Source organism: Hirundo rustica, chromosome 6 (assembly GCF_015227805.2).
Source record: "Hirundo rustica isolate bHirRus1 chromosome 6, bHirRus1.pri.v3, whole genome shotgun sequence".
NCBI lineage: Eukaryota > Metazoa > Chordata > Aves > Passeriformes > Hirundinidae > Hirundo > Hirundo rustica.
Window position 1 is genome coordinate 5,501,769 of NC_053455.1, and position 26,673 is coordinate 5,528,441.

At 36.3% G+C, this 26,673-nt stretch overlaps 1 protein-coding gene across 1 annotated transcript; it reads right to left on the bottom strand.

Annotated features, from left to right (window-relative positions):
• Window positions 1-216: 216 nt before the first annotated feature.
• Window positions 217-26,181, bottom strand: C6H14orf39 (chromosome 6 C14orf39 homolog). Its single transcript, XM_058420883.1, has 18 exons — window positions 26,133-26,181; window positions 25,753-25,809; window positions 22,702-22,828; window positions 18,976-19,065; window positions 15,395-15,582; window positions 14,877-14,919; window positions 14,348-14,468; window positions 13,134-13,228; window positions 8,470-8,609; window positions 7,919-7,998; window positions 5,800-5,885; window positions 5,642-5,706; window positions 4,358-4,489; window positions 4,104-4,171; window positions 3,643-3,782; window positions 2,983-3,118; window positions 1,061-1,118; window positions 217-419 (listed from the first exon to the last, which is right to left on the bottom strand). Exons 1-18 carry the CDS (start codon window positions 26,179-26,181, stop codon window positions 217-219), a joined length of 1,878 nt encoding a protein of 625 aa, XP_058276866.1.
• Between the last annotated feature and the right edge of the window lie 492 nt (window positions 26,182-26,673).

A 26,673-nucleotide genomic window follows, 5' to 3' on the forward strand; every position in this document is an offset into this window, starting at 1 on the left:
CAATTAGCAAGAGCATATAATAATAATTTATGAATAAACACATTTCAAAGATAAATAAGAAAATCTCAAAACGTGTGGTTGATGAACACACATTGCAGCAATTGCAGTAATGTATTCTTACAAGAAATGGAAGGAGAAGAAACGCTTTAACTCAAGAAACTGGAAACATTTGTCAAGGCTAAGTAGGAAAACAATTTAAAAGAAAGTCAAAGGTATTCAAAAGAGTGTAAATGGCTTTGTATTTTGTATGGAAGAATGAAAACCTTCCATAGAAGGAGACTGTGATGATCTCTGATCCTGTCCAAATGCAAATGAAAAACTAACGTCATCTTTTCCATCTCCAAATGCATGAGAAGTTGATTCCGAGGGGAAGGGAAAGGCAAATGCATCTTCATTTTCTGGTTTCCCAAAGAGGCTTCCTATATGGAATTCATATAAATATTTGTTATTAGATTAAATCTGAGAGAATAATGCATTCAGCATATGCTTCTTTATTAATATATTGTGCCAAATATCCCTCTGAGCATCACCCCACAGTTGTGTGTTTATTGCTACACCAGAGATGGTATTTCCAGGGTGTTGTTTTTAGAATTGACATAGAAGGAAGTGAGGAGCACTTGAATGGTTTAGAACAACAAAACACTTCTGCATGACGCATTTTGCATCAGAGGTATCTGTAAACAGAATCTGCAAAAGTGTTTATTTAGAGAAAAATGTGATCAATCATTGAAATACTTGGGCTTGTTCTTCCCCTTTGTAAGTCTTCTCATTTTGCTTCAAACACACCTAACACTATCCCTATTTCTTTCTTTCTCATACCTCTTCTTTTCCATGATACATCAGGCATTTGGAGCCCAACATGTAAAGGAAGATTTTAAGATAAAGATTTAGTTAAAACACAAACGAGCACAAAAAAACCACTGAGCTACATTATCACAACTGAGCATCCTTCCAGACAGCCAAAGCAGCTCTGGTAAGCTGGATCATGAGCCATGTCAGTCACAGGAACACAAGAAGAAGACAGCTGATATACACAAGTACATCTGAGTTTCAGACTTACCAATATCTTTGTGTAGGGACAGAGAGTTCAGGTTTCCCACAGAATAATTTTCGTCTGTCTGAAGTGTAGACAAAATTTTAATTCGACAAATGAGAAAGGCAAGAAGTAAATTTTATTACTAACGTGTAATATGTTCATTTGCTTTTAGAGAGAAAAACACTGTCTCAGTGAATGGTAGCTGCCTTTACAAAATCTGGATTTAAAGGTATTTATCGCTGCCTAAAGTTGCAAGTTCTTTGATCAGATGGGTTTTATGATTATTTGCATGCAGCTGCAAACATCCTTCCTCCATTCTTCTAGGAAAAAATCAGACATCAGTCTGATGAACAGTCCCAAAGCTTACCTGACTTACTGCTGGTTTTTTGAACTGAAAAAAAAATTCAAAATTGTTCAAATCTGTGACATTTTATAAAATCTCCAAGCAACAACACAAATACATCCTACTGTGTAGGGCCTCATATTGCCAGAAAGAGTAGCAGGATAACCACTTGTCACTCCTAAAATGTGTTCTTAGACTATATTGAAAATAGATACTGAAGTCCTTCAAAACTCTCATCTAACTTTAAAGAATCCCAAACCTGCTACAGCCTGATCAATTCTTGGTTTCTGCTGCTGAACAGGCACAAAACAATGTGAGTTCTGACAGCACTGGGTGACTTCAAACCAACTTAATTCCCAAACAATTCACAAAGCACACACCAGTGTGCTGTCTCCTACACACAGTTCATGCTATGAGACACCAAACCCACAATAAAATGGTGCTTTCCCTCATCCCTGCTCCAGCTCCCAGCCCCCTGCAACAGCAGCTACCTGGGCTCAAATCCCTTCTTTGTATAATGGGGCTTGGAGCTGCACTGCCAAGTGCCACCTAAGCCCTGTCTGAGTGTCCTAGGGTAACTTTATGATGCCTGTATCCCCAATCGTCTGTTCTGTTTGTGCTGTATATTGAGTCCTGTGCCTTTAAGACTGGTTCTAAAGCAAGGAGAAGCGGGGAGTTTGTTTTGAGAAAACTGCCTGACTCCTCCACATTCTGCTGCGGACAGTGTGTTCGGCGGAGGCTTGGAGAGACTGCAGGACAGATTTTTTTTTCCTTTGCTTTTAGTTAGTTTCAGCTAGCTAGGGCAGAGAATTTCCCTGGACTGTTTTTTTTTCCTTTTTCTTGGAACTGTTTAAACCTGCTCTGGACTAAAAACCCAGGGGAGCACTGGGGGCTGCACCTGCGGCCCACCGGGGCCTGGACCTCGGCATTTTCCAGCAGCGCCGGAGGGACTGGGACTGGAGACGCTGAGAGAGAGCCGAGCTACACCCACGGCAAGGACTTTCTCAATTTGCCATCTCACTTCAGAAGGAGAGGTTTTATTGTTTCATACTATTCATTCTTTATACTTGTATGCACTTCATTTGTTTAGTAAAATAGTTTTTTCCACTTTTCTCCAAAGAGGGTTTTGGGTTTTTTTTCCAGACCAGTTAGAGGGAGGAGCCACGTGGGTTTGCTTCCTTAGAAGGATCCTATACAGGGGTTTTCTCCCAAATTTGTCCCAAACCAAGACACTGAGGCACACATCTATCCTGGATCCTCAGTTATCAACCTAATAGCCCAGGAGAGGAAAAATTACTCTAGAGCACTGCAGTTAGGGAACCTCCAAAGAAAATGGAAGACCTGGATTCTATTCCCTGTTCCATTTAGTTGCCTACCTAGCTCCTCCATTTGAGTATAGCTAATCCATATTTGCTGTTCAGGAACACTTACAGACTGTCCTTTCTTCAAAATTAAACATTTTCAAAGAACATCAAACTTAAAAGTAACCAAGATATTAATAAAATGTTTGCTACAAAGATAACCAGTCTGAAAAATGTCAATGCTGTTCTGTTCACATATTTTGCTTTGTGGAAATTTAATGATCACAATTAATCATTTTTACCTCATCAGATGAATTTTGTGCTCCAAACAGAGAAGAATCAAATAAATTAAAGCCAGGTGACTTCTGGGAGAAGTTCATGAGAGAAAAGAAAGCAGGAGATTTTGATGTTCCCTCTTCACAACCTAAATTCTGAATGCTGTAAATACAGAAAGGTAGAAACTATATTATTAGTTTTTCAAGTGATATAGATGGCTTTTTCCTCCTATTTTTTTCCTTTTCCTCTTTTTTCACTTTTTTATATCCCCACAGCTTCTATCAATACTTGCTTTTTGCATCACAGAACAGATAACCCAGTTCTTTAAAGTAAAGGGAGGTGGTGTTCTTAGCAACTCCCTGCCCTCTTAACAAAAAAAGCCCCAAAAAGCCTGTTTAAAGATAGAAATCAGAGTAACAAATATTACTGCAGGAAAAGACAATGTGTCTCATATATTTCTAAGCAAAGTACTGATCTTTCAAAACAGCTTCAACTGGAAATTACATTGGAAGAAAAAAAAAACTTAATAAATATCAAGCATAACTCAGGAAAAAAATCTGAACATTTTGAGAAGAGTTTTCTAGAAAATTCTTTCTCTAGTATCTTTCAAAAAGAGCAGAAATGTTTATACAATAAACGTGAGTACAGCTTTTTGCTCAGAATCAAAAGAAAAGTTGAAATCATACGAGTCAAATGGAGGTGTTCTTGAGAAGTGTGAGGCTTTCCCCTTTAAGTCAGGTGTTTTAGGTGCTCTTAAGAAAGGTTCTGCCCTTTCTTCTGCTATATCAGGATTATCTTCATTTGGCTTAAAACCTGTGTGCACATCCTATTAAAAAGAAATAAACAATGATGTTCGTAACATATAAAATTTCCCAAAATATCATTAGTCCTTTTAACTAGAAATATGTTCTCAGTGGAGCCAGCAATGAGCCTGTTTATTTATAGTTCAGTGCAAGAAAGGAGTTTTAAATGCAGAAATTTTTTCAAAATGTTTCATCAGCTCACATTAATGAAAAAGTTATGCACCAGCTGATAGTTTACTGAGTTTTCTGAGACTTGCCTCTTGCTAATTGAATGAAGTATGTCAAAATCCTTTGAGTGTTCTAAATAAACTTCTTACTTACGACATAAGAAATGCTTTTCTTACTTGAGGTACATACAAACAGTCCATGCGCTCATCCGCTTCTTCAGCAACATGTTTGGCCTCTTGGCTTGCTGCACAAAAAAGACAGCACTGCCTGTATTATAACAGCATTTTAAACAGACACATAAAAATGACATTGTGGGAAAGAATCTATGAGAGAAGTACACTAGCTTGGCATTGCTATTGGTAAGGAATACCAATATTCTGACTGTGGTTTTCTTAACAACCCACTCTGTGGTTCTGCCCGTAACAATTACCTCTTATTCTGCCACTTGCCGTTGTCAAAGCATTACTCAGGCTGCCGCTTGTGGTTTGGTGTTCTTCAAACCTGCCCATTGTTCCCTGAGAGTGCTGTGTTTGTCTCCTCCAGCTACTGCTCTCTGAGAGTGCTAACAGTCAACAGAAACCAGGTGGGAACAATATAAAAAAGCACATCCATGAAGTGTAGTATAAAAAAACTGGGCAAGAGTCAGGATGAGAAATTAGAAGCATTATCAGACTTTCTGCTGTCAGCATTTTTGCTTTAAGCTTCAGACTGTGCTACATCTCAGGCACTGTGGGCTAAGGTCCTTTGTTTCAGTATTCTCTTTGTAAAAAAATCTAGGTTATAATCTTTTACATGCATCTAAATTAGCAGTACAATTAGGAAAATAAATACTTAAACTGAAGCACAGTTCCTTGTGATTTCGAAAACTCCAGATGTATTTTTAACTACCCTGGTTTTTTTTCTGTAAGCATTCTGCATGTTTTATTCCAGTTAATTTTCATTTTTAATAATCTTGATCTGATTCTTCAAGATACCAAATTACTTGTTTTATTATATCCCTTTTCTTTGCATTTTCTCATGCCTTATGGCTAGATGTTAAGACTGGATTTCATTTTACCCAAGTAATTTGAGTGTGAATTTACAAGAGATGCTGGACTAGAATTTTCTGGTTTATAATTATATGAACCAACCTTATCAAAAAAATTATGGTAGTTGTGAAATAAGCCAATCACTTGTTGTAAAATTTTAAAAGTTTAATAGAAAATAAGATGGTTATAAAAATAGAGTTAGAGTAAAAAATTGAACAATTAGAGTTAGGACAATATGAGACAATAAAAAACAAAGTCACAGACGTCTGGGTGCCTCTCTGAGCAAAAAAGCTCCGAAGAAGGACCCCTGCTAACAAAGGAGTATTTCTTAAAAGCAATAGCCTGTTGAATATTCATACATTTCACACATGATGCATAAATTCTATTCAAACAAAGAATTGTCTGTGGTTAGTATCACTTTTTTTCTTTTACTCTCTATGGCATCCACAAGGCCGAGCGAGGCAGGAGGAGTTGGTCTCTTCTGATAAGAAGTAGTAAATTCTTTTTCTCTGAAAGATTTACGTTTTCCTGTGGTTGGTACATAAAAACTACATTTTAACTACAAAACTACATTTACTATATTATCAAATTATTAATACAACATTAACAATTAATACAACATAATACATATAGTAAATATCTTGCGTAGAGCCATATAATGTGCACTTTTCACAGTAGTACTTTACCCATTACTGCATTTTCACTCTCAAACTGTTGATTGGAAGTCAACTGCTTTGGAAGATCTGACAGTCTAAAAGACAAAGATTAATGTTTGTCTAAATGTGAATTATTTCCATAAATGCCAGCCTCAAGAATGAAAGCTATTTTATTAAAGAAAAGTTACCTGAATTTCACTTGGTTTTGCATGCTTACTATTGATGGAACTTGGGCAATTTGTGGGTTATTAGTCCCTGCAGTATCAATAACCATCTAAAAGACAGAAAAAATTCAAACAAGGCAGCAAGTGAAATTGTCACTTCAACAATATCACTCTGATTTCTCCTTAGACTGTGCAAATCCCTTCTTTTAACTGGAACTTAAGGATCAGACAATGTAAAAACCTATTCTTTGTTTTACCTACATTTTGACAGCATGACATCCAAAACCACTTCTACAATTTTTTTAATAAAGGCTTAGCCACAGCACTGATAACTCGATGTGATTAATTAACATTTCTGTAACCCAAATAATGCTATGTCATTTACAAACTTCATGCAAGTTTGCTGCTGCTGCAGCCTGGTTGCTTGTGCTTGTCAACACAAAAAGGGCTGGGGCCAGGCCTGGCTCTGCCTCTGATGGCCAACTGAGCATCCACATCAGTCTCAGTCAGCACAGGTTTCATGTGGGGATTGAAAAGCTGCAGAAAACATTTAAATACTCCCACCTCACAGATTTTCATCAGAGCAGAACCATCACTCTTCTATGTAGCAGGTATCTGTGCCTTAAGAGCAGCATAAAGAATCTATGCCTCAGCATCAAACAACGCATTATTTTACAGGGAATGTCTACTTCTTGTTTAATTTTAATTAACAAAATGTATCAAACTGAATTCTTTTCAGGGTAGGGGACAAAAGAACTGGTTCTGCAGAATCTGCCTGCCACTCAACTCCTGCAGTGCACAGCACACCTTTTCTGAAGCATCACAATCTTCTTTCTTCCAATCTTTTTCCTTTTCCTCAGACTCCATCTTCTTTTCCTTGTTGCCATCATCCTTTTTTAAAGTTCTCTTAACCTTGACTTACTGCTTCCTACAATTGTCTAAGTGCAATTCTAGGTCCCAGACTCCCAGCCTCATCTCTAGATTACCCTGGCAACAGCTTTTCCATCATCCTCATCATGTCCAACTCCCTAAGTCAGTCACAAATCAGATTTGCTTGAAATTTCTTCTGGTCATGTCCCACCCAGTCCTGTTCCTGTCCTTCATCTTGTCTGGTGTTATGAAGGCTTTGTCTTCTCACATAGCCTTCACTCTAAACCATTTAGTGATTCAGTCACCTCATTCTTCGGTTCCCTTGAAATTCTTAAGAAAATCACAACTGGTTATGCTAACTTTTTTTACCTGATTTTTTGTCATTCATTAAATTTTGATTTTAAATAGATCCAGTGAGATGTCCTTTAGAAAGATGATTTAGAGACAGAAACTTCCCCAAGCTCCTGCACAGCAAACACAGTTACAGACTCCTCTCCCCCTTATGACCTTACCTCTGATTTCTCCTTTTAATATTTTAACAGTGTCTTGCTCCTATGAATGGTCTTGCACTCCATGAGACTATTGGTCATTTCCACAACTTTGCAAGTTGTACCTCCTGCTTTCATTTCATTGTATTTGAATAAAAAATATTGTATCTGAATAAAGCCGCAACTCACTCCATCATTTCAAAAATGTCATAGTAACAATTATTCTTATGGGTGAGAGATATAAAATGGAGTTGTGGGCTCCTGCAGCGCACCAAGGAGTGTTGCTCATGGTTTTATTCCTCTCAGCTCAGATTTCTGTTTCTGGATAAACCTCAGAATGAAGATGTTAACTGTGGGCTGTCCTGTACACTCAGTCCTTTATGAAATCCTTCATTATGGATTAGATGGCTCATGATTCATCAGTAACAGAAGATTCTGATCCTCCTTTAGAGTTCCAAATATTTGCTACATACAGAATCTACAGCAGTTATTTTAAATGCTAAAAACTGTCATACAAAATGAGTTGGTAAGATGCTCCAGCTCGATTCTGGTGTTAGAATGCACTTTGTAAGAACACAGATATTTTCAGAACGAAAAGGCACCAAAGAAAGATTTTTGCTGTGATTACCAAGCAATTGCAGATTACCATGATTAGCAACTTACAGTGCTAACAGGTTTTATGTAATACATAATACCATGAGGTATACTTGAAGTATTTTAAATTTAAACAACTACAAAAACATATTATATAACTTCATATTTTTACCAGTGAGAGAGCAACACACCTGTGATAGATTTTCTGCAAGGCTGGAGGAACTGCTGGTGGCCACTGAAGGTTCCACTGGTTTCTCTTTTTCTTCTCTCCCTAAATTTACAAGTATTACATGATATTATCAATAAGATTAAGTATCCAAAGCATGGCATTGTTAAACAGAACATGGGAACAAACCTTATAAATTTTCCCTAGAAAACAGAGAGCAAGAAGAAATTTATCCAAAAATACGAAAGTATCAAACAAATAACAGTTGTTTAATATTTATTGCACTAATGTGAACAATGCTAAAGGTATTTTAGATTAGGAATTAAATTATCTTCAGATGCTTCTGACACCATGCATCAGGTGTATGTCATGTTACTTCACTCAATGCACAGATAAGGGAGAAATCAGACACACAAGATTTCCAGAATATAGAAAAAGTAAGCACCCAACTTCCATTGAAAGCCTGACTTTGACTATAAGTAGTTGAGCATTCACTTGATTTGTTATCATCACTTACCCATTCTTTTGCACAAAAATAGCTCAAAATGCTCACTGAAGTAGTTAAACACACTACACCTGTTTCTGTTCGTTGCTTTGAGAATCTAAAACTCTGTACAGACTGGACAGATTTCCAAGGAATACATGGGATATGCAATGTTTTATACAGCTGATGTTTCTTCTTTGGCAAAGGTGGGTGTTCACGCTCTTCAAACACCCTAAACAAATTTAAATTAAAAAACAAACAAACAAACAAACAAACGTCATCACTGCAAAAGAAAGAAACCACAAAATATAACTACAATCAAATAAGTGGAATTCTCAAAGGCATTGGATGTTGTCAAGGAAGTTCTATCGCTTTCAGCACCAGCAGTTGACAAAAAGTGAGGTTTTCTTTAAATAATATCAGAGGGAGAGTATCCCTGAAAAGGAAGCCATAAAGAAGTAAGCAGCCAATAATAAGAACATTGATGGCTTAAATTTTGTCAGTGTCAAAGAAAAGTATTAGTATTGTGGAGTTTTACACTTTGATTAAAGTGCCTCATTATTGCAGTTCTGAAATCACATTTTCACATTTAAAACCACTTTTTTTCTCTCCCTCTCTCTCTCTGAGATTATCTGGAATACTTACACTACACATACACAAAAGAGAAAACCGCAGCAAGTGTTTTCACTTGTGGGGTAATTATCTGTGTAGGGTAAATAGCCCTTTACAGTGCAGAAAGACAAAGGTTAGCAGAACAATGAAGAGTAAAGTGGCTGTTTGGCACAGGAACATTTACTATTTTTTAGAATAATGAGTTCTATTTTATTTTCTCTCTGGCATTCCTGCTTAGTGCTTCTGTGCTTCTAGCTACAACATCTGGTTTGTAGCTGACTGAACAATGCAGCTCAGAACAAATGAAGAACTGAGTCAGTCTTTTTGTTCTTCTTGAAATTCTCCATAAACAAAAATAAGATAAAATGTAGGACAGACTTTATAATATAGTGTGGAGTAAAATTAGTAACACTAATGAAAAAATATCACTGAGAAGCACTGGTTAAATGCAAGGACCTAACACATTAAACTCATATGAACTCATATGAACATTAAACGTGAACTGTGTGAACTGTGCTCACATAAAACACCTCAGCCAAGGATCTCCGATGAAAAGGACTATTTTCTCTTGCAGTTACATTTGTACCTGGTGCTGTGCTGGACTGAGACTCAACAAATTGTACAAAATATCTACCACCTAAAAAACTAAAAAACACAGTAAATCCTTCTGTTACATTAGTTCTAGATAAAGCTATGTCAAGAATGAATACAGAAAACAAGATGTGTGTGGCTGGTGTATCTTTAAATTCATATGCTGGGAGCTCAAAAGCAAGGAGAAATCAAAACAGAGCTAAGCACAGAACTCTGGCTAAAACAGTTTCACTTTGTTCCACATGGCTCCACATTTCATTCATTCATACCACAATCATCACTCAAAAATCATCTGAACAAGGCTGCTGTGGCTGAGGTCATCAGTTAGACTGCCATACATAGGGGAGGGTTTGTGATTGGAGGTTTTCTGGTTGGTGGGTTGGTTTGAGTTTTTTTCAGAACTCAGGATGTCAAACTCTGTTTTTAAAAGTTCCTGGAGTCTGTTTCCTTGTGCTTCTGTAAAGCCTAGCAGACAACTCTATATTTCTAAAGATTTACTCTCCATTAAATAAAAAATCACGTTACAATGCATATCTATATAGAAGAATGTCTCAAAGGTAGAGTTTTTAAGAGGCTCTTAAGATATTCATTCCTTAAGTAACAGAACCTTCCAAAAGAGCCTGCAGTTAAACTCTATGCATACGCAGTACACCTGCTCCCTTCCCTGCACAAAAGAAATATTGAAATATAAACCATGCAGATCTGCTCTGACATTAATTAATACCACTGGAGGAAAAATAAAACTGCATCACGAAGCTCAAAACAACCCAAATTGCAGCAACAAGAATAATCATTTGTCTTCTTTTTCTACTTCATTGTCAGTAGAATCTGAGTAGATAAAAACTCTATCTTGATCCATACTGCAGGAGTTTTTTAAAGTGCAAAGAGAAAAACAGATATTCTTAAGCCAAAATAAATTGCCAATTCCTTAGTCGTATTTTCTTCTTTGCAACATAAAGAAACCCAAAGATTAATATTAATTTCCACTACAGGAATCTAGTGTATCTCATTGTATGTATGAAGAATCACACCTGCTTCTGTGGCATTTACAGCTATTGAAACTATGTTCAGTATTCTCATCAGGAGCATTCTTTTGAGTTGGCTCCTCATATACGTTTACATTAGAAATCCAGAAACAACTTCATAAGTACTTTTCTAAGATTTATATTATCAAGTTTTTTTTCTTTGATCAGTAAAAGCCAATCACTTCTGATGCAAGGATGCTGAAAGAACTGCAATAATCCACCACAGAATCTCCTTTATCTGAAGATATAGCAAAAAGGTCTCATTTGGAAAGTAAGAGATGGAATTAATACATGACCAAATTGGGAAAAAAAAAAAAAAAAAAAAAAAAAAAGAATTACAGAGTCATGGAATTAAATCTCTCCCAACCATTTTACAAAAGCAGAGAGAATGAGCACTATATATGCCATAGCACAGTTTAAGCTATCAGCCTTTCTATGTAATGAATAGAATGTCTAATTGAGACATCAAGACCAGGTCTTCAAAAGAGTTGAGTCCTGTTTGGTGGTTGATGAGAACTCTTGCTTTGGAAATTAAACTGAGATACTTGTCAGTGTAACTGCTGAGCTGTGAATCAGAGACAAGAGCTGGTGAGAGCAGAGGAATCTGTGTTTTACACTCTGACCCAAAAACTGGCCAGACCTCACTGATTCAAACAACAGCGTTCCAGGCTTTTTAAAGGAACAGTTCCCTCTGCCATCCTGCTGCCCAGAGCAGAACATGTATATCAGCAACTATTAATTGGCTTGCAAGCTTGCTTCTTGTCTTGAAGCCTTCTAAAGCTTTTCATGGGTATTAATCTGTACATTGTTCTGCCCAGTGCTTTCACTGTTCTCTTTAGTTCTTTCCCTTGATGCTGCTGGTTTCATGCTGGTCTGGACCAGCTCATGGAGATTGACATGAATTCCTTTTTATTTCTTCTTCTTTTGTGGCAGAAGATGAAGATATCTCCTTTCTTCACAAAGATCTTTTTGCTCAATAGTAACTTCTTAGTGGGTGCAGGACTCAAAAGAAACTCCTGCCTTTGGTACCCACATTCTGGTGTTGTATTTTTGTACATTGCTTTGAGTCTGCAAAGGTTTTATTTCCTATGGCTCATTTTCTCAAGACACAGCTTCTATCTTTTTTTTTTTTTCCCCCAGAGTTTTCTTTTGGGGTTTTTGGTTTTGTTTTGGTTTTTTTTACAGCTTCATAATACACCCATTTTAACACCAATAGTTACTTAAGCACTCACTTCCATGCTTTCTAGTGAAGACTTTTTTTAATACACTAATATCAGATGAAGATATTAAGAATCCAATTTTATGCCATTTTCTACGAGTCTTTATGTTGTGGAACATACACAACTTCAGGTGAAGGAACATGCAGACTCCACAACAGGAAAAGAAATGTACAAATGACAGGTCTGGCAGTGCACCCTATGGATTCCTTACCACGAGGAGCCTCACTGAGGGATTCTTACACCTCCAACTGGTATTTTTACCTTTAATTGGTATTTTGTGTTCTGCAGACTGAACACACATGGGTTTCTTAGAAAATTCAGACAGTGCTTCGCATCTGTTTTTTTTTACCTTGTCTTAAAATTAAGGGGATTTCTTGCTTCCCCAAGTTTCTGTTCTTGCCAATCACAAAAATCTCACATGAGAAGGTAAAATGGGTGCAAAGGCTACACCACAAAGAAATGATCATCTGAATTATTCATAGGCCTGTAAGGAGATATTAAGACCTAAAAGGCTGCTGTGAAAAGAATCTTAGGAATTACTAAAATGACACTTTTTTATAGGTATGTTCCACTAAATGCCTATTTAAAGGCCTAAAAGGAATATTTTTCAAGCACACCATAATATAAAGTCACTTTGTCTAAGTCTTTCAGATATATTTTCACTTTAAAATGGATTTTGGTCCAAAAGTATCAGCTCAACAGGAGATGTTTCAACATTCACAAGGACTCCAGATAAATGCAAGATAGTCTTCATGGTGATTTTCAATCATTGTAATTGAGCTCAAATTAAAGTGAGTCCCAGCTGTAAATGATTGCTGACTAATTTACTAAGCCATTAATCCTGTCTATGAAACTTTCACTCATGCTTGTTTTTAAGAACTAAATTAAGAGTTAAATTTCTTAAGTAGTTCAGAGGTGAAGACAACTGACATGTGGAACCCTGACTCCTTTTCCAAATAAATATTTAGTAGAGTTAATGTTATTTTATCTATGACTGCACAGTCACTGTAGTTGCATCCAAAACTACTTACACAGATCTCTCAGCAGTAGCTGAGGAGAAAATGCTTCTACAAAATATTTTTACAGCATGTTTCCATATACATTGGGCTTCCAAGAATCAAGAGTTGTCACTATCTTAACCCTCGGAAATATAAAACTTGTTAAATTACAGAATTAAATTAGATGACCAAGATTAGAGAAGCCTGCCAGTCCTTATTTAACAACAATCTGTGTTTTGTAGCAGTCTTTGTGCAATTCTGAGGTAGTATTCCGGATAAAAACAAGAGGAAAAATAATTTTGAAGTGTACCTTTCTTTAAACTCTTCTGGTTTCTCAAGCATTTTCTGATTTTTTCCTTCAATATTTTTGGGATTATTTTGATCTTCTTTAGTCTCTTTGAAGTTCTTAAGAAAAAAAGAACAAATGGCATAAAAACTGACAAAAGTTGAACTACTTTAGCTGCAAAAGTTTTCTAAACATCACGAATCAGTGCTCAGTAGTAGATTTTGTAGCCAAGAAGTTCTGAAGAAATAAGGAGAACAAGGTTAAAAAGAGGCAATCTTTTTTGTTGGGTCAACTCTAACAACTGGAATAAACACAGAGGTTTTGGAGCACGGGCCTAAATATCAGAACCTGGAGTTCCTTACGTGGTCTCTTTCGTAGCTATAAACAAATTCACCACATCCCTCTTCTTGTATGTTTACACAGCACAAACCACGTTGGGAACTTCAGTCTGGAACTAGGAGTGTCAAACAGGATCACAGGATATAAACAGAAAAAATCACCTGTGCAAAACCTGCTGCTCTCAGCACAAGGCATTAAATGGAGTCCCTGTCCAGACAGGTAAAAGCACCCAGATGCAATGCCATAAAAAGTTACTAAACCTTTACAAGACTGGGTTACTCAGGCTTTGAAGAGACCTTTTACAGAGGAGTGGGTCCAAATTCTGTACTGATAAAATCCCATTGATTGTTTTAGGTTTTTTTTTAAGATTTGGGATCGGTGCTTCTCCTAATCAATCAGCCAGTTTCACAGCGGGGTATTATAAACCCGCACATGTATTTTGGGGGAAAAAAAAATGAGGAGAGAAAGAATTTATGTTATTCTTATTGTAAATCATATTTAGTTAAATACAAACCCTTAAAAACCCAGTAGGACCTGTGAAAGCTGCACACTCAAGCCTTGGGGCTCACTGAGGAGTGGCCCTGGTCTATTTTCAAGTGTATTCTCCTGAGCCGACACCAAAGTCATCGTCACACGGTGCCTTAGCAGAAACCGTGGCACAAACTGAGGTCAGCAGAAATCAAGATTTAGGAACATTTACACTCAACCTGTACATTCTCTTCTCTGAGAAAACATATGGGATGCTATAGAAACATAATTACAAGGCTGGAATCATCCTGTTGGTCTGTGAGCTTGAAAATACATGACTTTTTTGATGTTTCAGAAAATGTAACGGTGCTGTAATATATGACCACATATATAACACATATTTATACAAAATAAAATTAAGATAGAGTTACCTTTTTTATGTAGTCAATTTTCATTTGCAATTCTTCTGCTTCTTTTTCCAGTTTGGCGGTTTCCTGCGCAGCAGCCTCAGCAAGCTGCAAGGTTTCCTGTGTTTTTTTCCTCATGGAGGCACTTCCAAGTCATGGAATATATTTTACAATAATATATATTTTCAAGCAAGGAGTGCCACCAGATCCCTGACCTCTCTATGCTATAATAAATGCTAGAGGTGCAGGAAGCGCTGATAAATCCGTATTTCCTTGGCAAATCTTCAACTATAACTTCAATTAAACTTCTCCAAAATTAAACATTTTGATGGATATGTTATTAATTAAATTTTATTTTCTTTCCCCAAAATGCTCCCATAAATTTAAACTGAATAGCTGAATTTGACCTTCAGTTTTCTCACAGAGAAATGCTAATGCTGCCACTCTAAACATAAATATATAAATAATTACTTTATTTTCAAATAGAAAGTTGTGAAAGGTAAACATAAAACTTCTTTCCTGCCAACAAAACAAAACTAGAAATCAAGGATACATGTGTACAACCCAAGCATTTACGGATGTAAAAGGAGCAGCATCTGCAAAAATGAAATTTGCTTTCAGATCATTAACTAACAAATCCATTTTCTTAAAATATATAAGATAAATTAATAGATCAGGAGCATTTATCTTGGCTTAGTGTAAATAAAAAAAATTGCAGTATAACAGTAATGGCATTAAAAAGCAGCACTAAAAAGTGATGAAAATTAAATTTAAAATTTTGAGACGCTTGATCTAAAGAAATCATAGAATGTTTACCCCTAGAAGTTCAATGACAAATCTCTCCCCATTACACTTAAGGGTTGGAGGAAGGAGTATTAGTATCTATAATCTAAATTCTTATTTGCTACAGGTTTGTTTTTTTTTTTTTTTTTTTAATAAATGTCATAATAACAAGAATATATTTTATTAGCTTAACTAACTTCGAAAAATTAGATGTTTTCCATATGGCACCTTTATAGTGCAGTGCACTGCCAAAAGGCTTTACTGTAAAAGCATTGACAACAGCAGTACCCAGAATATCCAAGCAAGCATCTTCTTTCCATTTGTATTTTTCGAGGCGTTTCAAAACTCTCTTTTGGATTTCCTCAACTTCTTGCTTTTTTTTGTAATACTTCTGGGCAAGAGGAGTTTCTGTATATTTTTTGCGCTGTTCCTCCAAAGTCTTTCTACACAGGGCTATGGACTCCTCATACATTTTCCTATAAAATACATGCAATTTATTTTTTTTTCCCCCACAGGAAACCATTGTTTATAAGAAAAAAATAAACCTATAAATCCATGGCATCAGCTCAGTTAATTTGCTGCTATCATAGGAAGAAAAGTCAGGTTATATTAAATATGGCAATATTTGGCTTTATTTTTTGTTTTCCAGTTATATTCAAGGAAGACTATGCTGTATGTAACAAAGAATAGTCACGATGTAAAAACCAGCCAAACCTCCCTGTTCTGAAGGGAATGTAGACCATACCATATTCAAAGACAGCCTGGCAGATGACAAATGTGTTTTTCCCTGTGTAATTATCATGAAACTCACTGTAGGCCAAAGTCTCTGCTGGTGCACGTTGGCACAGTTCCATCAGTTTTGGTGGAGATGGATCAAAGTTACAGCAGAAGAGAATTTGGCCAAACCTCCCTTACTCAGAGCAGCCTGGTGCACCACTGGACTAAGAGCTGCCTCCAAGGAGATGCTGAGTAATCTCTGTGTGACTCAGGGAAGCCTTAAAAACACACATCGGTCACCCTGGAACAACAGGACTATTCATAACTTAAGGTTAAGCAAACACTTAAATGTTTTAAGTGACAAAGAGCCAGAATGCTCAGCTTCTTGTGGGGCTGCCCTGTAAATTAATGTTACACTAAATGTCACTTCACTGACATCATGTGAGCACAGAGCTATGAAACACTGAAGTAGGTAACATCCATTAGTGCAGGAAAAGCTTATGTGAACAATGGAGAGATAAATCAAGTTATTAGTACACCTAAAAATTAGCAAGAAATTCCTTTATGGGAACAACATGGTTGCATAAAAGTAATTAAAGCCAGAAGCCCACCTTTAAACCTGCCCCTACATTAAGGAACAGCTCTCACTTCAAAGCACATGAGACTTCTCTTTAAGGAACACATTTTATCTCAAACTGCTATTAATCATTTCATGGCAGCATGACTGAAAGGCTGCATTCGACAGTCCTGGCTGCCCAATGGCTGTGCCAGGCAAAGGGAGAGACAAAAACTTATGTCCAAATTCAATACTAGAATCTTCTGCTCTTACAAAAGGAAAAAAAAATTCACAATGCAAAACACAGTCAGATTCTAATTTTCAAATCAAACTATACTCCAGGCACGAGTTCCTGTTAAACTGACTGTAAAACTTTAGGGGAGAGAAGCTGTAGGTCAACACTGTGAATCAAGCCTAGGAATTGATATTTCCCAGACTTCACATAGAAAATGACAATAATCTATTTACTTTTCTACACAGGTGGTCTCAGAAATCTAAGTTTTTTGGTTTACTTAATATTTCTGTATACTCTACAAAATTTTCCAGGTATGAAACATGAAAAATACTCAGTTCTATTTAATTAAATAGATGTTACAACAATAGCTTGTTAATAAAAAAATTAATTTCCTAATAAACTTAGAATGTATTACAAATAAATTTAAATAATATAAATAAGTAAAATAATTTGTTGTAACAGGTGAATTTCAAGCTTGTGAATATAATCCTAAAACTTTGTACTCTTTTCCCAAAATCTATTTTTTACAGGTAATATTTATGGCCATATATATATATATAGTAGTCTTGAGTAATCATCACTATTTTTAGTATTTTCGCCAAGTAATTTACATTCTCCAGTTCATGCAGATAACACAGAATATTTAGAATTCACCACTAGAATTCACCATTCACATTAATTAGAAAAAGTTTTTATCTAATTACAACAGGAAAAGGGCAGGACTCACAACCCCCTGAACATTATGTGGATAGCAATTTATAACTTTTTCCTTCTTCATATAATTCATTTTCAGGATTAAATTCCAGTTCATATATGCGTTCTTATACTTTCTTGAAACCAATAACAACAAAAAAATGTGGAACATTTCATAAACCTCCATTATAAGTGCTCAATTAAACATGAGCTGATCTGCCCATCTTTTAAAAACATCTTTCCATCTAAAGCAGCATGTCCTCAGTGCCCCCAAATGCCAGGCTAAAAACAACATTCAGCTCATAAAGTTCTAAAGACACTTATTTTTCTTCCTAATTTAAATATTTAGAATTTGCTGACTTGAACATATCATCAAATGCTTTGGTGCAGAGAGACTGTATTTGGGGCACCGTTTTGAAAAATACACGAATTAAATTTATTTTGTGATTCGTACTCATGTTGTCTTATAATTAAGCTCAGGAAAACAGATCAAACACTTTCATGTTGGAACTGAAACTAGTTATCTAAAGAAGCAATTTAAAAGTAATGCTTCTTTGGCTTGTCAGCTCAAATTAGTGAAAGCCAAAATGGCTTAATCATATACTCATAGAAAGCCAATTTAGCCTTATTTTTCACCAAATTTAGAGCTCTGAACAGGAAGAAGAAAGATAAGCTACTAAGTGAGTTAATTAAAGGCTCTCAGGCATGCTGTTTCTGCTGCCTTAGACAACTGGCAAAAAGAAGGATTACAAAAGACTCAAAGCCAATGTCTGAAATTACCCAAATTTACAACTCTAAACTGGTATTTGGGTATCTGGAGGGGTCTGCAGTGACTTCTGCACCACAGGACCAAGCAGCCTCCACCCCCTCACAGGCACAGCAGTGCAGGGGAGCAGCCTCTCTAAAATGGAGATTAGCTCTACTTTGTCCAGTGGAACTTTGGAGAGTTACCTTGGCACAGCACATTTGGTACATTTCAGTGAGAATCTTCAGGGTCTGTTCTTTATTTCATTGACTCTAGGCAGCTACATTGCACAATTAATAATTTCTTTTAAATGCCGACTCTAATTAATGAAGATGAAAACACCTCAGATGCCACTCACTGAATGAAATTGAATTTGCAATTAATGATGACTAGAAGGTTGCCCACAACTGGACTTAAAATGGCTCTAGACCAGGCTTTTCTGAGCCACTTACTAATTTTGCAGGACCTAAGAGTGAATTTGCGTGGTTATTTTGAAGAATATACATTATAAAAAACCTTGATTATTTAGTCTGATAATCCTACACAATTCATAATCAAGAATAAGGAAAAGCATAAAATTATCTGAATGCTTCTGCTACTTGAAAACATTAATTGTTTTTATCTATTGGGCTTTTCTTGAAACAATAGGCAATTGTACAATGTTCTGAAAAATTGTGATAGGCATTTGGGAAGCAACTGAATTTCGAGAGTTCATATTTTATCATATCTCTTTGGCAACTACAAAATAATATATTATCTCATAGTAATGTAAACCAAAAAAACTTTTAATTATTCAGTCCCTTATAAGTGACTATAAACTCCTGAAAATTTGCAACAATTTTTCCATGCAGACAGCACTGGTTTTGCTGAGCAGTTTAGTCAGTACTACTGCTGGAAACCTCATCCCATGTGATCATAGCTACCTCTCATTTTCTGTAGCTTCCTCTAAAGCTTTAATTTCATTTTTCAGACATTCTCCATGCTTTTTAAGAATTGCATAGGTGGGCTTCCAGCTGTGGACAAAGTAAACAAAAAACAAAGGCGAATTAGTGGTCTCTCTTAGTTAAAAAAAAAAAAATTAAAAAAGAAGACACCAAGTTACATGAGCTGACTTACAAATGATTTATAAATTTTTTAAAATTTAAACATAAATAGGTTTAGTACAGAAATCTTTTGCAGGCTGTCCTGGTTTGGACAGATTCGGGAGGAACACATTTATTTTGTTAATATTTTAAACATGCAAATTCAAGGAAAAAAATATATTTAGAATTAAGAAACGTTACAAAGCACTTTTTGAGGAATTAATGGAATGAACTTCACACATTTTTGGAGCTAACGCTAAGCAAAGTATCTAAATCCACATTTTAGGTCCTCAACACATCACCATCAGTAAATCCTTTAGATATATTGAATCTTCTTGTAGGAGATACCCACAACTTCATTCTCACCAGTATCACCAGCACCCATCTCACACCTAAATGCAAGCAGGAGTTACAAACTCTGAATTTTCTCCATTTGCTAAGCTCTCCTGCTCAGAAGGCATCAAAGTGACTTTCCTAGAGCAGGATGCTGTAGATGGTACTGAGAGCAGAGCAGCTTCACAGAATACTTATGACTACTGAAAGAGCACGACTTTCTCAACACCCAGGCACTAGAGATACCTCTGCCTTGGATATGGGAATACTAGAAAAACAGGCAGACAGACTTTCTGATTCAAGTGAAATTCAGATGTGATCTTTAGGAGAAGCATAATAAAAAGTTTTTGAAAAGAAAGCAACCTGTCTGAAAGAAAAAAATGGTCTAAGAAGTACGAACCACTCCTGGCACAAACTGTTGGACACCACTGGGGATTAAAAGTGGAACAACAAAATGTTACTTCACTGCATCTACTGCAAATTCAGGAGAAAGCTGAATTTCAAAAGGGTCAGATTTTTCAAAAGCAGAAACCAACACACATATAAAAATGCACTTGCACACCACACACTGTGACATTCTTTTACTCAGAAAACTCCATTCCTTTCTTTGGAGGAAAAAAGAACCCTGAGATGTAAAATTCATAGAGATTTTATTAATCAGAGCACATGTTGTGAGTTAGATGTTTGGTTCACATCTATTCTGTGGACATGGAAAAAAACATGTGGTACAAGAACAGTGATTTGTGAACACAACCAGGTATGCAGGACTGAAGCAGCTCATTCACTTGTTTGCTAAATGCATCGCTGTCTCATGGATGTCCTTGGTAGCCATCACATTTATTTGTCCTTCCTTTCATCAGCCAGGGAATAGAAAAGATCTCTATCCACACTACTCTGAAAGCAATAAAATTATCCTGCAGTTTGGCCAGTGGGACAAGACAACAATTTCTTTTCCTAACAAACAATGTTTTGAGTTCATGTGGCTTTTTTAAAATTACCTTCTATTTCCATGAAATCCCACCATCCTTGCATCCAAATTTAAAAATTCTAAGAGAAAAAATAAAATTGGAATAGGTTCCATCAGCAGCGTTTCACTGTTTCCTACTGCTCTGGGATCAACATTTCTCGTTTGGATCCTTCAAGAAACTAAATATTAGCAAAATGCCATCACTTGTCTAAAAATATGTTTCATTTGGGTCATTTTCGGTCTACTGGTCTTTTTTACATGGACCAATATGGATTTCTTCAGAAAACACAGTATTATCCCAATACATCTATCATATTTTCTCTAGATTTTTTGAATCTAAGAACTTGGTATTTTGTTCAAAGTCTTCAAACCTGCTTCAATATACCGACGATGTCTCGTAACCCAGACAAAACGTTGTTTCTCTGAGAGCTCTATTGAGCTCTATCACTGGCAATTAGTCAGCTGTGAGGGTGATTGTGACTCCGAAACAGTATCTGAATTTACAAAACCAACATTAGAATCATGTCCAGTATAGATGGAGTGTCAACCAGAATAAATTTTAGAAGTTTGGGGTGATTCTACTGTGTAAGTGCTCTAATTGTCTGATCTTATAGCCAGGGCTTGTTTATTGAAGTTTTCAGTCTATCGTTAAATGACATTTCCAATAATTTAAGACACAAAGTCTCCACTCTTCTGCAAGCATTGTCCTTCTATGAATACATGTATTCATTAATGAGTCACTTCTCATTTTCAGTCTCTTTACACTAATGCCATTAATTATTCTTTGTAGGACTTGAGCCAAAACCCATTGAATTCAATGATTAAAATTTAGATCAGATCGTTAGTTCTACCCTTAATTTTTCACTCCTTCATTTGCATCACTTAACAGTTTGTCATTTGCAAACAGATTTGCAGCCTCAAAAAGATATCAAAGGAAGCAGTGTGCATTGTTTCATAAACTTGTGTAAGTGTTCATTTTATATTTACTAAAGTGTTCATTTTATGTTTACTACACTGGAGGCAAGGACTTAATGTAATGGAAAAACAGAATTTTTTTACCAAGGTCAGATCTTTTCCCAACACTTTTAATGGTAAAGCTACAAATCAGCATTGAATGGCAATTCATTCAAATAAGCCAGCCACTATATCCACTTTATTCACTAATGATTCCATTCTATCTCTTTCTGAGAGTTCAAAATAAACCTAGAAAGAGCCCAATGCCATCTTTACTTCCCTCTCTATTCTCAGAAACACCCACACTCTCCATTCACATTGTAAAAAAAAAAAAAATCAAATGTATTTCATAGCTATTTTTCTTGCAGTACTTACCTTTAGATATAGAATTGTAAGGAAAAAAAACAACAGAATTTGCCAACAAATCCTCACTCCAGCTGCTGAGGAACTAGTCAGATTGTGGAGAAATGGAACACTGATGGATTTTATCACCTAGGACAAATTCTCTGTATTGTCAAATATAGATATGCCTTTTCAGCTACCCTTGCAAACACCTGAGGTTTTAATTTTTTTTAAATTACATGTCACGGAGATAAAACTCTTTGTAGCTAAATTGTGTCTCGAAAAGTTTTGCTAAGATCCAAAAGCAATCAGCATTTAAAACTTGAACTAATTATCTGATACAAACATTTATGTAAGGAAAACTGTGAATGGCAGCCCATTGCTTTCATCAAAAGATTGTGCCCAGAAGACAAATTTTGCAGTCTGGAGCAAAACTGATACTAGAATCTGCCCGCAGAAGCACACACACGTGTGTGAAAGGCAGCTATGGCACATCTTGTGTGACAATATGTACAGAACAAAATATAGAACATGAAACATGTTGTGAACAAAGAATAGAAAGATGTTCCATTCTAGGGAAGTCTTTTTTTGAACAGTATTCTTAGTATTCGTCAAATCTGACAAAACTCAGATGCATCCAAGTGTAGAAAAGTTACGCTTCTATTACCTTAACACAGGAATACTTTAGCATGCTGCAAAGATAGTACATGTGATCTTTTGAAAACTGAGGATTTTAATTAAAAAACACCAAAATTAAATGTAGTCTGCTTTTCTATAATTCTTCTTCAGCAGATGGGTAGTACTGTAATTTTTATTCCTAAAGATTTGCAGTTTAAAAAAATCAGGAGAATACTAAAGTTTTCTTTAACATCACTGCTGCCAGAACACGTCCACACCTATTTTTTCCTTCTTTCCTCGTGGACTTCTTTAATACCAGCCACAACTCAGAGTTCAGGTCCTTTTATACTCACACATCGCAGCTCTTCTTGCTGCTCTCATTCTGCTTTTGCAAATCAGCAAGTTCCTCATTGCCTTTTTTTATATTTTCCTCCAACCAAGCAATCTGATTCTTTTTTTCTGTGATTTTTGCAGTGTACACTGAAATTAAAAGAACAATATTAAAAGTATATTCAAGTATTTCAACAAATCCATCAAATAAAAAGTCTACATTCAGAATTATTAAAAATTCCATCCGAAAAGCTTAATCTCCATAATTCCAGGAGAGCCTGCAATTAAGCAAAGTAACAACAAAGTGAGTCAAAACACAGAGAACTGTGGGAGTGAGTACCTTAATTATCATCTAATATTGTGTGACTGCCATGATTTGTGCTGTTTCTGACTCCCAGTCTGTATAGAACTGAAGTAACTATTAGTGGAATTCCCCAGTTCAGTGTTCCCACTGAAACACCCCAAACCATGAACTGCTCACTCACTCTCTAGCCAGAACCAGGACACTCTTTCAAACATTTGTATTCTTTTGCAGAAGCCCAGAAAGTCAAATGTTCTGAGTGGGAAAGTTGACTACAATAAAGGAAAAATAAAAACATCACAAAAGGCATGAAAGCAATTACTGGAAAACAGAAAGCAAAAAATTAAAATAAAAAAGAATTTTACTCAATGTAGGAATGTGCAATGTATGATAAATTAATATAGGACACAGGTTAACTAATTAAAAAGTGCATTATAGCAACAGGTTCTCAAGGATTATGATACTTGTGGAGATTCTTAAGGCAAACTTTTAATTCTGCCTCTTCTGACAGCAGAGAGCTGATAACACTTTCTGAATGAGTGGTTAGAGGAGAAGCCATATTGTTGAACATGATCAGTGCTCTTTCCACAAGTAAAAGCTGTGAGAACTATCATGCATACTCACCTTGCAATGCAATAAGCACACCTTGGTGATTTTCTTTTTTCTCTGCATTTTTTAATTCTTTTTTTCCATGCAAGGTTTCAGATTTATCAGTGCTAAATCATCCCTTGCTATCAGTGCTGCCCTGAAATACTAAATGCTAGAGTAGGTGGCCCTATACAGAAGTCAATCACATCCTGCCACATCCTCATCTACTCAACTGGAAAGAGAATCTTAGTAATGCAAGACGGGTCTTGAGTTGTTGGAATTACTGCTCTGGAACTTCAGTTCATCCTGAAGTTTGGCTCTGGTTTTACACTGCTTGCTATATATTAGTTTTCAACAGCATCTGCATTTATAACAGAAAATAAACCATTTCTCATAGAGAAATGTCAGTCAGTGAAAAGCAAAAAAATTCTCAATGTAATTTAGTATCTTGGGTTGTCTTAAGTCTCTTAATGTTTTCAATATCTAAAGTCAATAACTTGCCTTTACTTAGCATGAAGCATAAATATTGGACAACAGACACAGCTTCATTTCTGTAAATAAGCAGCTGAATGCGGCAGAACCCTGCAGATGAGTTTTTGACATTTACCAAAATGTACCATAACACTATTAACAAAATATCCACTTCACATCTCCTTTAGTGTTTTTCACAGATAAGCTCTTCTGTGACCTGTTCAACTCACCCTGTGCTTTCACAAGGACCTGGTGGGTGAGATCCATCTCACCCAATGTTAGCGCAGGGACCTTCTTCAGAACAGCACCCCCCTGGCTGTAGCTACACCCAGCTGAGACAAGCTGACACCCTCAAAGTTTATTTTATCTAACCCACTCTAAACTGTTTCTTCAGGATAAGGTAAATCACACCCTAAAAGTGCCTATTTCCCTCCACTGGAAAGAAAGGGACTGTAGCCAAACAGCCTGATGGATCTCACACCAAAAGTCCAAGGCTGAATGCTACAGCTGTTCATCTGCCAAGTAATACTCACACAGAAACAAAATTACATCAGTGTTACTATTTTTTGCTAAGTTTTTGAAAGACTTAACCCAAACTGCTAAAAGCCTGAGTGTTGGCTATGTGTTTACACATATTTAGGTATTCCTGAACTGGACACAAAATCAGCCATGCCACGTTACTACACAGCCTTTGGATTTTCCCCAAGAGCACTTAACCCTAAGCCTGCATAAATGTTAAAAGCCTCATCTCTAAGGTTCAATTGCGTGACTGGAGAGTTAAACCAGAATCCAAGGTGTGCCAGATTTAGTGTTACAGATGTTTTGATGTTTAAGATGCTTCAATTTAATTGTAATAATCTTCTTAATTAATAAGTACTTGCTTGGACATATCAGTGAAGAGTATTTGAAATGTTATAATCAGAAAGAACAATAATCAGACCAGAATTTTTTTTTTTTTTTTTTTTTTTTAATGGAGGCTATGTGCTCGAATATCTACCTATGGCGTACCAGAGGATGAGCACAGATGTTCTCAGATTGTTTGTGGTAGAGAAACTATTCTTCAGACATTCTTATGAGGGATTCCACATAGTAGCATGGTTAAAAAAAATCAGTCCAGACATAACTCCATAATATCGTGTTGTTTGTAAACCCTGGGGGAGAAATTTTATGCAGAGCAAGACTCTCTTTTTGGGTTTACTGTTTTGAATTTCAAATAAAGTAACCAGCTGCTTGATTGCAAAAAAAGAAGAACCAGGCTTGAGTACGTAGTAGCAACTGAGAGAACTTTCATTATTTTAAGAAAACAGAAAGAGAGAAGATGCAGTGAGGCAGAGGTCCAAATCTGGAAAGAACAAAAAACATGAAGAAAGAAAGGGAGGCAAGTGGCAGATGTATTGAGCAAGCACAGCTGAATCAAAGGGCTGCCAGTGCCTGTGAGGAGCTGCAGAGTCAGAGCAGGAAATGGCGCAGCATGAAACTGGCTGCCCATGAGGCAGCTGAACAGCCTCAGCTAAAAGTCGCGAGCAAAAGCAAAGTCTGCTGGGGAGAATGAGCAAGCATTGATGGCTAAAGATGAGGCAGGGTGAGAGCAGGACACGGGACAGCTTCCATTGTTTGCCCTGCTTCCGCCCCCGAGACACAGAACGTGTCCCAGGATTAATGAAACAAAATCAGTGTTCAGCATCCAATAAAACAATAATTTATCACTACTCACAATTTATCTGATGATCCACATGTTCCTTAGCACTGCGAGTTTTTTCTATCTCGGAAGCTTAAGAAGAAGATTGACCCTTCGTTATATACAGATATATGAGTGGAGCCGTGAAACAATCTTGCACTGTGCAGCATTAATTGCACAAACTCTGATTAACAATTATTTTAGCAAAATATCTGAAGAGAAATTTTACTATTAAATAGTTGTCAGAATCCCTCTCCATAACCTCCCAGCTAACAAAACATTATGTAGGCAAAGAACAAAAGCTTAATATTATAATACATTCATTTGAAGTTAATATAACTATTTAAAGCAGAAAATACCACTGCATGCAGTGCATAAGTAATTGCTAACAAAAAATGGATAATAGAATGACCTACCAAGCTTGACCAGAATTTTGTCCAAGTTGATCAAAACCTCGTCACTCATTGTTTAAACTTCAAAAGAAAAATGAAATTCAAGGATTTACACAGTCAAAAGCCTTGTTGATACGATAAACAAGTCAAAACGGCAAGACAATACCACACATTTTAACATAAAAGGGAGAAAAGTAGTTTTAACTGCATTTGAATTGCTATCTAGTGAAACCAAATTTCTCACTAATGGTGGTGAGGGACTTGTAAGAGTCTAAATCACAGTCAGGAAAAAAAGGAGATTTATAATTTAGGAGCGTTGCTCCTGGAGCAGTTCTGTTTGAGAGAATGTTCTCAGAAGGCAATCAAGAATGCAAGAAGAGATGTTTGTGTACAAAATGTGCAGCCTGCACTCCGGCTGGTTACTAAGCCTATGGACTGCAGTGCTGCAGATGGAAAAGCTCCTTCAGCATCCAGCACACACCTCCCGCACAACCACCAGCTCCACTTAAATCAAAGGTGTACGAATGCTAAGTGTGATTAAAGACAGAATTCTTATCAAAGGGAA

Bases quoted from the DNA above. Each gene is read 5' to 3' on its own strand.
- C6H14orf39 (XM_058420883.1), bottom strand. From the start codon at position 26,181: ATGAGTGACGAGGTTTTGATCAACTTGGACAAAATTCTGGTCAAGCTT. The intron at 13,229-14,347 runs GTAACTCTATCT...TTTTTTCTTAAG, and splicing joins AAATTGACTACATAAAAAAG to AACTTCAAAGAGACTAAAGA. The intron at 3,783-4,103 runs GTAAGAAAAGCA...TCTTTTTAATAG, and splicing joins ACTGTTTGTATGTACCTCAA to GATGTGCACACAGGTTTTAA.